General features: G+C 40.4%; 1 protein-coding gene across 1 annotated transcript in view; it reads left to right on the forward strand.

The window, feature by feature from the left end:
• Positions 1 to 2,740: 2,740 nt before the first annotated feature.
• The window catches only part of igf1ra (insulin-like growth factor 1a receptor), a gene marked incomplete at both ends in the record, with an annotated part of 68,118 nt that continues 57,369 nt past the window's right edge, over positions 2,741 to 13,489 (forward strand). The window contains 2 exons of the mRNA XM_079224294.1: positions 2,741 to 2,846; positions 10,971 to 11,534. Coding sequence (XP_079080420.1) covers positions 2,741 to 2,846; positions 10,971 to 11,534 — 670 coding nt within the window. The remainder of the gene's footprint in view (positions 2,847 to 10,970; positions 11,535 to 13,489) is intronic.

The following is a 13,489-nucleotide window of genomic DNA, read 5'->3' on the forward strand; positions in this document are numbered from 1 at the left end:
AACTGATTTCCTTTTAATGCTGGAATATTTATTATGATCATGTAATAATCAGAATGCCCCTTTAATTCACCGTTTTAAGTATTAAAAGCAGGTTATAAAAATTACAAAAAACATACGGGAAAATCCACAACATACATTCAGATGGGTTTAAAAAGTAAGGTGTTTCAGTCCAACAATCAAAAGCTGATGTTATCTGAAATGAACTAAAAGAAATAAAAACCGATATTGACTTCCTCATTGTCTCCAAATGCATTACAGACGTTTCAAACGCCCACCGCTCGCCGTAGTGCTGCATGTCAGTGGGATGAATGAACGACGAAGGCAGTGGATCCAGTCCTCCTACAGAGGGCTCCGTGTCGGGTCTTCCCGTGGACCTGTGACGAGAGCGTAAACCGACGGTGCGGCTCCGATGCACGAAATAGACTTTAAATCTCCCTCTTGATTGTAAAACCATGACTGATAGTGGGACTGTAGTAACTTAATAGTTATTTGACTGTCGGAGTAAACATAATTAAATTAACAGAATAGTATAATACTTCTCTCTGGTGAACCCTATTTCCCACTTTCATACTGGAAACGTCCTAATTTAAATGATGTTAAAAAAAACTGACTTCATAAACCTAGATGTATTTAATTTAATGGCTATTAATGATTTGTAACAAGACACATTTTCAATTTCAGGCCCATTTTCAGGCCCACTCTTCCACATTTTGTGTGAAGAGTCAAAATAGGATCTGACCTTGCTGTTTATAAACTGTAACCACTTGTTTTTACAAAAGACATTCAACAATAATGCTGATTATTAAATCAGAACCATGCTGGTACTGTAAAGTTGATTCCCCAGAGAACCACCAATAGATTAGTGGCAACAATATTTCACTCCTGCAACGATGAAAAAACCTGCTGTAATAGTTTATTGTGTTGAAGGATTCACTCGCCCTTTTTGCCTCGTCGCCTTTAATGTCATTGTAGGATCATAACACATTGTCTTGAAGCACTTCTTTACCAATGTAACTAATTTCAAGCATTTTGGTGACCTTGCTTTTTTATAAAAGAAAAGCTATTAAAACTGAGCTCAGTTGAAAGATGTATGTGGACAGCAAATCAAAAAGTAAAACTGTTATTGTTAACAATGTAATCACTTGCCTCTCAGACACACAAAGTTATTCAGTCAGCAGTGAACAACCTTGGATGAAATTAATCTCAGATGGTCTGGATATGTTGATGCATTTCCCAACAATGTTATATTTTCCAACACATTTCGCAAGACATAACGTCTTCCAATATTTGACCGAGACAGAGACAGCCCTATCAAGCAAATATTCTCAATTGGCGCCAAGTAGACACTTTTGTAAGACCAGGGTCAGATTAGTTAGCTACAGGAGCTACGGACCCACTCACATCACCCAATAGACACCACAGTACAGTATTCATGTGGTGGAATATTAATAATGCACAGGTTTGCTGGATATCAGTGGTGCTACAATGAAACACAAATCAGTACAAACATTTTTAATAAAATAAAATGTTAATGCATGATTTTGAATTATAACGTGGCATGTATACACGGTATAATTTGTTTCCCCCTGAATTAAAAGATCAGAGCTACTTATTATTACACACGGCTGCAGGGACACCCAGGCGGGGTTGTGCGGTATTTCCACCCGGCGTCTCCTTTGGGGGTGAAGTGGGATTCGGGAATCCCCGAGTCTGACTCCAGTCCGGGTCTTCCGGGCTGCTCCCGGCCACCTTATCCGTAGCACTATGTGTCTCTGTGTGAGAGAAGCCGACTCTTGTTTACAGCAGAGATTCCACGGAGGAGCGGAGACCCACAGACTGCGTTAACCGTAGGATTTCAGCCTCTGGATATACACGCAACGAGAGTTTCCGTTTTCTCTCTTTTATGAGGACAAAGACAAAACACGAAACACTCGTAAAGGGTAACTCCTTGTGGACGCATTCTCCCTTCCCACCCGAGCCGAGGTCGTCTCGCTTGGAGAGCTGGAGACCCATTCTCTTGCGTGGCACAAGTCCGACCCGAGGAGCCGGGACATTGGGTTATAAAGCGACTTCTCACCGAGGTCCAGGACTGCTTTGTGGTGATTGAGAGCCTGTGCTGGTTGAATGGCATAAGCAAAATAAGAAGAAAAAAGGGTTTTCATTCATTTTTCCACCTCGCAGCCACCACCCCTGTGGATCTATCTGGACGTGTTTTCTGCCCCATTTCTCCCCTCGTACTCAATCACGGGGGATCCTTGTTCGCGACACTGGTGTTAATTTATTATGGTGGAAAAGGCTCCAAATAATAACATTTAGTCAGATATTTTACATTGTTATTGCCAGGCCTGATCGCACTGTACGCGCACTGCTGTTTTCAAGAGATGGAGACTGAAGATGGGGATTACCATCATTTATCCAGTAAAATCACTGGCTTGTGTGCCATACCAGCCGACGTCAAAGTATTCTGTGATTGGCAAAAATAGCAGACTGATTCAGTATTTTTTTCTTTTTTTTCTTCAAAGGAATATCTTGTTCTAGCGATTTTGTACACATGTATTTATATTTTCAGAGTAAATCTTGGAAGCCACGCATTTGCAGGCTACCATAGAGTAGCCCTTTTGGACTACAGACATTTGTTTTCCCCTCTTTTTCATATATATCTTTCCGGAGCTGATGTGTGCAACTTTCACTATTTTATTTCAATTATATCCCTGCCTTTTTATTTTTTGAGAAGAGAATAATGTTAAAGAACATGATATCTGACACACGGATGGGTAGCCCGACCTTGTTTTGGGGTCTGATGCTCTCTGTCTCTACTATCTGCATCTGGTCCACACATGGAGAGAGTAAGTCTTTTTTATTATAATATTTTATTAAAGTTTATTGGTTACACAGGGGTTGACCTTAATAGAGAAGCAGTATTTTGCTTACTGAGATGAATAATGGGTTAAACTGTATTTATTAAAACGAAAATAAGGGGAACACCTTCTCATCTTTTCTTTTTTTTATAGGTCTTGTATACTCAATATGGCAAACCTAATAAGCATATAGCTTTACGACCTGTGCCGTTTACTTGCATATTATCTGAGGACCATGTGGTACAGCTGCCCCTCAGTAGGTGAACACATCCAAGCAACATCTGCTTTATTGTGCGCAATATCGCCTCATTTGATGAAGCGGTTTTGTTTATTCAGAGATAGATAGAGAGTAGAGATATAAACACACGTCGCCGTAATCTTCACGCTAGACAGCCAGAGAGCAGAGGATGAATCTAGGGACCAGAGCTGAAGGTTACTACGACCATGTGGCCATTTTGCATTTCGTGGTGTGGCGTCGCTGCGCATGAAAACCCTAAATCACAAGACATACCGTTGCTTCTTAAAAGCCACATGATGAAAACAACAACAACATGCAAACGACACACAAAAAAGGCTTACTTCAGCCGACTATGTTCCTAAACAGTCCCCGTGATTAAAACCACTATATCTTATTGTCGGAAGTGATAATGTTCTCAGTAAACTATAGGCAACTACTCTGTGTAACGCTATGCATGTGATTAATGCAAGCCTTCACATAAGCAGCTCCTGCAGCAGGCGCGTTTCCTCTCCAGTACCATCACGTGTTCACACTGATGAAAACATGAGAGATGAAACATTGCTTTGTTTTAGTCTTATAATACAGAGACTCTTAGTTTATGATGTGAATTTATTTATATTCAAATGTTAAAGGTTTTATTTTCTTTGTTAGGATTTCACTTTGAGTGTTTTTATGTACTTTACCAAACAATAACATACTTGCACTGATTATTTCTCATGGAATACCCTCACATGAAGTACTTTCTGTTTAGTCATGTTAAATGTCCTGAGCTTCTTTTACCCATTTCAGTGCCCTTGCTGTGATTTGAATGTTTGGTTTTATGGTTTAAAATTTAGAATGTGCTCATCAATGCTTCAGCGAGTGTGTGTGTATATATTACATTTCTCATCTATTCTAAAGCAATCTTAATTAATCATATCTAGCAAAGGATCAAGGGTGCTTTTTTTGTCAATGCTATAATAGAACGACTGGGAATTAACAAGGAGGTTAAATGAGGGTTCCTAAATGAGGGTTCCTTCACATAGACAGCCATCTGAAAAAAATCCTCTAACTGCTTGGTGATGATGTACACTATTAGGCTTTTCTGTTGAATCTCTTTAAATACCATGTTGGGCAAAGCTAATATCAAACTAATCTCTCTTTAAAAAAAATCTGAGGCCAAAACTAACTAATTTTAGAAATGATTTAGCCAATTTTTGGTATAACTTCTCTCTAATAAAGAACATTTTTAGTCTACCTCCACTTTAAAACTTCGTCAAAGTCATGTTCAGTTTGAAGCAAGAGAGGTTTAATGGTGTTTATTTCAATTTAAAGTAATTTGACTGCTGCTCAGTAAACATCAAGACCTTTCCAGTTGCACCGTTCCACCTTGAGAACAGAGATTGTGTGTCTGCGTAACTTGGGTGGCATGACATGATTTGTTTTTGCGTGCGTACGTGTGTCTGTGTCTGGTTGTGTGTGTCTGTGTGTTAAGTGCGTCACTTCCGTACTAATTTGCTTGTTTCCTGAGAGGACATGTGGGATGGTGGAGACGACTTGACATGGAAAGGGAAGGAGACATGCAGACTAACCTCTATTAGCATTTGAATAGAAGGGGAAAAAAAGTTTTTGTCCTATTGACCAGTGGTCCGACCACAGCCATGTGGGGGTGCATTTCTGTGCACCCTTCTGAGTTAGTGAGACTCCCAAGAACGCAGCAGGGGGCTGGGAGACAAGTGGTTGCTCTCAGATCTTGACACGTTGTGGTGTCTAATACATCACGCTTTTCAGAATAAAGCATTCTCAGACAAAGACTGTGGTGAATATGAAGACAGGGACGGGTCTCACCAGTTTATTGATGTTTATTTCACTGGGCTGCAGAGAATATCTATCATCACTTAGTGGAAAATCACAGATATCCAAGAGCTCCATTACGGGTTGAACACTTTATTTTTTTCTTCTCTCTTATTCATTTTGATAATCTGTCCACACCAATAATATGCAATTAAGATCCCTTTTAACTCTCACCACAGTAAACGTTCCATGCCTTGGCTTTCAAGTGTATGCAGCAAACAAGTCTCTGAAAGGGAGAGAGGGAGAGCGCGAGGTAGATAGAGACTCGATGTTTGGAAATGTGCAAAAATACACTTGAAGAGAAACAGACTTGGTTTTGTTGATTGGAAGAGTGGAGAGTTTGTAAACTGTTTTATTGGCTTTTGCTGTTCATACGGAGCGGTCTCCTGTACAGACCGATGCGCTTAACTTCATCACTTGGCACCACTACTATTAGGGTTATAAATAGATATGTCACCAACAACATTGGCGCAGGGGTTGTGTGAGTACAGGCACCCTCTGTCCCGTTCTATGAGGGCACACCAGTGTTCTTGTTTAGTTATTTATGAAGGGACATGTTGCTGCGGAAAACTTGAATGGCGGCATGAATAATCAAACATTAGCAAGCATTGTGCTTGACAGGCACCCCTCCCACTGTTCCATTTGGGGTATGGCATGTTGCAGTTCAGCTCTCCCTGTCGTGATCTGGCAAGTGGCTCAAATATTTATATTTATATATGTATTATTATTTTTAAACAAATTGCACATGTAGAATTTCACAAACTGACAATTAGAAACAGTGCAATATGCATGCATTCAAACTAACGTGCCAGAGGGGCAAGTGGCTCAAATATGAGTGCTGTAACTCTACTCCAAGGTGCCTCACTCCATCTTGTGATCGAGGCTACACGGTTACACGCACTCCCTCCACCCCTCCACCATGCGTTCCCTTCGCCTATTCCTGGCTTGGCTGGTTGCAGGAATGCCTTGTATCACCCCCTGCCAAGTGTAGTGAATGTCCATAGCACTATGTTGTGTGTGCTAGTGTGTTTGTGTGCATGCATGTGCGTTTATTGTGCAGCTCTCTGTTTGTACTGCAGCAGGACTCGGCGTGACAGCCTGAGTCAGTGGCGTGCCCCTGTGTAAGGATGTGAAAGTGTGTCACTGGGCTAGTTTGTGAGAGTGCAGTCAAATGCTGTCCTGCAGCTCCTCCAGGCTGCCAGCTGAGGTTTACAATGCTTAATTAAACACGTTATTTCAAGTGGCCTGCTTTGGATTTGCTAAAACGTCTCTGGCCAACCGCACGTACATCATCATAGGCTGCCGATTAATTGGCCTGTGGAGTATTGTACAATTAATGAGATGATTGCAAATGTTAGCTCCTCCAATGGATGGCACTTGGTGTATCAGTTGAAAGCTGTTCATCAAGAACTGAATGTGGATCTGTCCCGAGTGGAGAATTCATCAGCCAGAGATTAATCTCACAGGTGTTTTTACATTCTCAGCGAGAAACCATTGTTAGCTGTTAGTGTTGTTTCAATCGTTAGGTCATCGTTTGGTTATTTGTGTTTAATGAAGAATAAATGAAGGTTGTATGAAGAAGGCAAGTTGTATTCGTATATGCATGTGATTTTAGAGCACAGGTGCATCAAATATAGCAGTAAACTGTCATAAAGGGCTATAGCTTCAGATTACATCTATTAATTAGATGAACGCCTGAAATTATGCTTTGTTATTCACTTTGTTTTCTTTTATGGATTTCATTCATATCCACCAGAGAGGCCGTGTAGTGAACCTGACAGACACGTGTGTTTCTGTTCACAAACAGCTGCATCCCAAGCAGTGGTGGGAAAAATAATTTTGGGGTGACTCCAAGAAAGGATTTTATGCTACAAGTGTCCAACAAAGTAATACATTTATCACCACTTACATTTAAATACTATTAAAGGTCCTCAATTTCCCTTCTCTCATTTTTTTTCTCTACATTTCCTGCAGGCTTCCTTATATCCTTGCAGACATTAACCCTGGATATAAAATCCCTGCAAACCATATTTCACTGTAATCGAGCAGTACATTAAATGTAGTTGTGTACAATGATCACGTTCTGCTATTCATGTAAACATAGAGTATGTTACCTCCTACCCTCTCCCCTTATTCTGGGAGTCTTTGCGTTAGCTTTGTTGTGATGGAGAGTGTAGTGTTGCTGTTTGGGGTTTTGGTGAAATCTGAGCCACAGTGTTTGAAGTAAGGTCCACTGAGGGGAAGTGGCCCACCAGCCCGCTGGTCAGATGATTTCCAGTGTGCTGGGGATTAGGGCCAGATGATGTGGCAGGTGTGAAGGGATATGACCGCACAGTGACCAGCAGGAATGTTGTGTGCTGATTCTTATGGTTCAGTGAGTTAAATCTTCCCTGTGTAACTTTTGTTCATGCCATATATGCATATATATGAACCTCTAAAAAGTAGAAGCAGATATCAAACCCAAGTTAAGGCATTTTAACATTTTCTTTCATACAAGATGCATCCTTTTTTATTTATTTCCAAAACCAGAGATTTTCTATAGCTTTGGGTCTGTTTTCTGTTTTTTTTCTACAGCATATTATAAATAGGTGGAGCTCCCACGTGTGTGTGTGTGTGTGTGTGTGTGTGTGCGTGTGCGTGTGCGTGTGCGTGTGTGTGTGAAGAGCAAAGAGAGACAGGAGACACATGTATGCAGGCATATCCTTTTTGTGGACAATGCTGCTAAAATGTTCACATCACTTCTTGGTCATTATTATTATTATATGTCAGCGTTTTAATTTTTTTCCCACCACTTCTTCCTGTTTATGTAACAATGAATAAAGGGTTTGGGATCCACATTTGATTTAAGCATTGCTGTCTTCACAACAAATGGATTGACTGGAAAGAATCAAAGAAGCCTGGAGGCTGCGGCTACATCCACACTAATACGTTTCTGTTTAAAAAACAGATTTCTTAGTTTGAGGCAACATCTTACTCAATCTTTTCCCAAGGAAATTATTGGAATTCCTGGTGCTTAACATGTCCAATGAGTGGGACAAGGAAATCACAAAGAGGAGGTGTTCCTTTCATTCTGCATTTCTTTGCTCTATTCTTTTCTCTTTCTACTCAGCAGTTATTAGTATAAATTAATTGGAGGTAGTGATAAAAGACACAGGAATATTTGAAACCCAGAAATACATTTAATACATTTAGCAGTTTCTATTTGTTGTGTTTTTACACCAGTAAGATAACCTCAGGTGGCTTTCACATGGCAGAAAACGCATCTCTCTTTCGTCAGTGTCTTTTCGCTCCCCCTCCCATTCTCTGGCCAGACGCCCCCTGCTTTTATTAATGCCCTCATCAGGAAGTGGGGCCGAGAGTCTCTCTTTACTAACAAACAAATTAGTCTTTGTATTTGAGTGGCTCCACCCCTCCTCCATCTCTCCGGCTACTGAAGAAGCTGGGAGAGAATTCTCAATGAAACAAAGAAGACATGCAGTTCGATGGCTCACAAGTGGAGCCCAGGGGCATTGGTGTTGATTGGAGAAAGCAAATACTATTTTCTTGTGGAGTAATCGTTTCCGTTCTAAATTTGGAGAAGTGAAAGACCCTGACAGGACCAAATATAGCCCACTCACGAATATAAACAATGCAGCTTCTATTTTTGGCAGACTAGTCTGAACAAAGAACCTCAAACATGGCCTTTTTTTAGAGGGGGAAGTTAATTTACTCAAAGGGACATTTTGAGAGCACTTGCACATCATATGGTTAAATATATGCCAAAGAGAGGTCACTTATGTCATTTTTTTTTTTAAAGATCCCTTCAACCATTTTAGAAAGACATCTGGTGGCACAGTATTTATTTTAGGACTAGAAACAGTTCAGGTCTTTGCGTTATCCCTGGTGATTTGACAAGGATCAAAGACTCTTATTGAAAACATGCCTGTTTGTCTCTTGGACAGGCGCTGTGACAGTGTCTCTCGCTGCAATGGCGTCCTAAGCCTCTGTAAGAACATAACAGGTTTAAGCAAGGAGCTCATATGTCAAGGCATTTCCTGTGCTGACTGTTGAACCTTCTTTTACACAGTTCAAAATATTATGCAACCTGTTCGTCTGTATGTGCCAATTCTGTAACTATATAAATCATGTATTGTTCCTTTAATATTTAATGCAATGCATGTATATAAGGGAGTTTAGAGATTTGAAACTTTTCAGCTTTTTGTTAGTGGCATTTGAGCAGTGTTTCCCAAACAGGAGTAGGCTTGATCCCCAGGGGGCACAGTTGCTTGGAGGTATGTGGAAACAATTAATTTGAGGAAGAAATTACTCACCAACTAGAAATCACTAATTGCAAATATATCTGCACATATTGGGTCAGCTGTGACACCTGAACACTATGTGTTGCAATTGAGAGTGGTCCAAACAGTTTTACAATTAAAATGAATGGTAGAAATGCTGGAAAGAGAGAGAAAAAATATTGGATACATGTTTTTAATAGCCAAAAGTAATGGATTAATACTTCAAAGACTTAATAGTTAAAAATAATAGCTATAATGGTTAAAATATGAATGATATATGATAATATGAATTAAAGTGTTAGCTATGTAAGGGTTAAATGAAATAGTTAAAAGTAATTGACAATGTCTGATGACATTACAACTCCCATAAAGTGAAGCCAACATATCTTGATGGTTTCCTGTTGCTGGCTGCAGTGTAGTTCATAAATCTGTGTAACAGAACATGTGTCAATTTGATATTATATCCAATTAGTTGTAGAGATATTATGGTTATTGTTGTAGCCAAACAGCTAGCACGATGCTATGGGTGTTTACGTGGCAGCGGGCGAGGCGAGGTGGCTCGTGATTGGCTTGGGCGGTTGTGTGGGCGGGACCTCGATATCGCCACGCCGCTGGCGATACGCCAGAAACTCAAAATGGCGGAAGTAGATGCGGGTCGTCTACGAAAGTCAACTACGATTCAAACAGGCCGCTGTGTGATGGCTAAATTGTTGAAATAGTTAGCTAAAAGAAAGGTTAATGATTGAAACTTGAAATTTCTAATTCCCACTCCAAAGAGGTACGAATGCAAACGTCACCACATCGACCGAAACATTTCAATTGCATGAATTAAAATGTTCCGATATCTGTTTAAAATATGATACAGCATGAAAGCAATTTATATAACGTATTTTTTTGCAACATAGCAGTGGTGTCGATGAAGCGGCGATAAATCTCACTTCATTAGAAAAGACTAAAGTTATATCGGACCAAAAAAAGTAATGCCACAGCATTAGAGCACAATACCATGCGTATATCATCTTCCATTAATTCCCAGGTGTAGTAATTGATATGCACGATTAGAGGTAGAGTTGATTGCCATCAATAATGAATGGTGTCTTTGTCGTGTGTGTGTGTGTGTGTGTGTGTGTGTGTGTGTGTGTGTGTGTGTGTGTGTGTGTGTGTGTGTGTGTGTGTGTGTGCGTGTGCGCGCTTGTCTTGGAGAGCGATCCAGGCACAGGTTTCAAGTGTTGTTTTCCGAGGACAGAGGAATGGCTTATTCAAGCGCTGGGGTTATCTGAGGTGATAGACACAACATTTTACAGGGAAAGGTTTGCATTTGATATGATGGATACCGATACAGAGGGTGTATGTGTTAACCTGTGCAACTCATTGTAAAGCTAAATAAGTCACCTCTATGTTAAAAATGTCTTTACCCTGATGATAACGTGTATTCCATGCTATGATAAACATGCCTGTGAGAACACAAACCTATTTCATACAATGTAGCTTGACATGATTTCCTAGCACAGCACACAGTCTTTATCAGAGCTCTGTATGATTTGTATGTGTGACATGTTGCCAGCAAAGTACCAGCCTCACCATCTTGACTAACAGGATTATATGCCTCGAGAAGATTATTATAATACAAATATTTTGGCAAAAGTAATCTGCATGAAGCATCCTGCCTAACATTTCTGTTACACTCTGATACAAAATAAAATGTAATACTCTCCATTGTAGATGCATTGTTGATGATGTGTCGTCTTTCTCTGTCTATCCCAGTCTGTGGTCCGAGTATCGACATCCGAAATGAGATCAGCGAGTTCAAGAGGCTGGAGAACTGCACGGTGGTGGAGGGCTACCTGCAGATCCTCCTCATCAACGACAAGAACAACAACATCCACCAGGACGACTTTCGCTCCCTTAGTTTCCCAAAGCTGACCGTCATCACCGACTACCTGCTGCTGTTTCGTGTCTCGGGCCTGGACAGCCTCAGCACGCTCTTCCCCAACCTGAGTGTCATACGTGGGCGCAATCTCTTCTACAACTACGCCCTGGTGATTTACGAGATGACCAGCCTGAAGGACATCGGCCTGTACAACCTAAGGAACATCACCCGGGGAGCGATGCGGATTGAAAAGAACCCTGAGCTCTGCTACCTGGACTCAGTGGACTGGTCTCATATTATGGATGCTGAGTTCAACAATGTTATCAATGGGAATAAGAAGGCAAAGGAGTGTGACAATGTCTGCCCAGGCATCATGGAGGATAACCCTCTTTGTCAGAGGACGTCGTTCAATGACAACTACGACTACCGCTGTTGGACCTCCAGCCAGTGCCAGAAAGGTAACCTGAGTTGTGTTTTTGTTTTATATTTTATCCCAGCACATAATGTTGAGAAAGAATGAAGCGGCTTTATTTGTTATGTTTGCGAAAAATACATTTTGACTTTGAACGGCAGTGTGCACATTTTATGATAAGTACAGTAAATTTAGATGTGACTTTGATCAATGTAGGTGGTTTCCAGTCTTATAAACATTCTGAAATTGTGCCTTTTTTCACTAGCGAACAAATCCCATGAATCTAGGCAGTGTTTTTCCTTCATTTCCGTCAGGCTGCAGGATTGTCCACGGGCCAGTGCAAACATTTCCTCTCTGTTCATTATGGAGACCTTGTCTTTAGATCAGGCTATTTGTGGAGTGAAGGATGGCTGCAATATAGAGCACCAGGTATTAGAAAGGCATACTCAGTTGAGGTTAATGTTGCTCTGCCAAGAAATGAGCTAGTCTACCTGTCTGGACCATGTCAGTTAAATATTTGCCTTAGGGACTTTTTGCAATTTATGAAAAGGGGTGTATTGAAGAATTTGGGGGAGGGTCATCCTTGTATAACTTCGGCCCCGCGGTAGGGTCATGCATTTTTAAAAACAGTTCAGAGGAGGGTCATATTCACACAGCTCTTAAGGCGAGTGTAGCGGCTTGTAGCAGCATTACATATCTTTACCGCTCTTACTCTCTCCGATTTCAGAGTGAGAGACAGCTTGTACATTTTGATTAGAAATTGGGACAACCAGATCAGCTGTCTCATGCCTCTTCAAAACTACTGTAGCAGGCAGTTGTACTCCTGCATCCTGTTTGACACAGACAGACTAAGCTGAGCTGCTGATGAAATGTTTCGTTCTTCCTGACATAAAATCCAACAATTTTTTAAATATCGTGTTTCTTGCCTGTATCGGCTTTCATGCAGCTGTTTCCTTAGGCCATCTATGCTTTATTTTTTAACATTTCTCCAAGGGTGAACAGGGTTTGCAGAGGATGTAAAATTCCTTCACAGACTGCACTTAAGAATAACACACAATTCCCTATCAATTGAAATGGAGATCACAAAAATAATCTGAAAAGACTATTAACATTTTTTTTAAAACCTTTAAAGCATATTAATGGTGCTTCAATTTCATTTGGTGTTTGTCTCAAAATATATCACAAAGAAATTACCAATACCAGAGGTATTCTGGAGTTTTTTTATAATGTTTAGAAATGTTGATAACATAATAGGACAAGTTATGGCCTTCCGTCTTTCTGCTGCTTTGCTTTGATAGATGTTTTATATTTGAGGTTTGGCTGGTAATGTTGCATCAATGCTGTGTACGCAACATACTATTTCCCTTTTTAATGTCTTAATTTTTTTTTTTTTTTTAAACTTTGGTACTTGAGAGAGACTCGCCTCTTGTATTTCCCTCTCTCTGGAGTCTGAATATTCATACTGTATTGTGGAGTAAATAATAGATTTACAGACAGATTTGTTTTTGGGAAAAAAGTATTATGTTAACGTAGACTTTAGTTTTGGCATAGAAAACTTGTTTCAGACTCCTGCTGCGTGCCCTTTTCTCTGTCCTCTCATCTGTGTGAAATAATGCTGGGAAAATGTCCCTCCAGCCCTTTTCCACTAAAGACCATGGTCAGTTGGGAGTCTTAAACACCACCCTCTTTCACCCTGGGGACCCTCAGAACAAATAGTGGAAATCAAGCTTGTGGGTCCTGTCCCTGGTGGTAACGTCCGTCTATAGAAAAACTATGGTGTTTTTTGTTATGCTTCTGTTTATTCTTGTATTCACTGACCTGTCTGAGCTCCCTGCTTTGTGTTACCGATTCCTTGATCCAAATGCAGTTGGGTACGGGAATTTCAAAAATAGTTTTCTGTTTTTATATGAATATCTTTTGTTCAAACAACAAAACAAAAGTTTCCGACATTTGCTTTGTTTAGAAAACGCTACATTGTGAATGACCTTCAAGTCACGTCTG

This window comes from Taurulus bubalis, assembly GCF_910589615.1.
Source record: "Taurulus bubalis genome assembly, chromosome: 9".
In the NCBI taxonomy this organism is placed as follows: Eukaryota; Metazoa; Chordata; class Actinopteri; order Perciformes; family Cottidae; genus Taurulus; species Taurulus bubalis.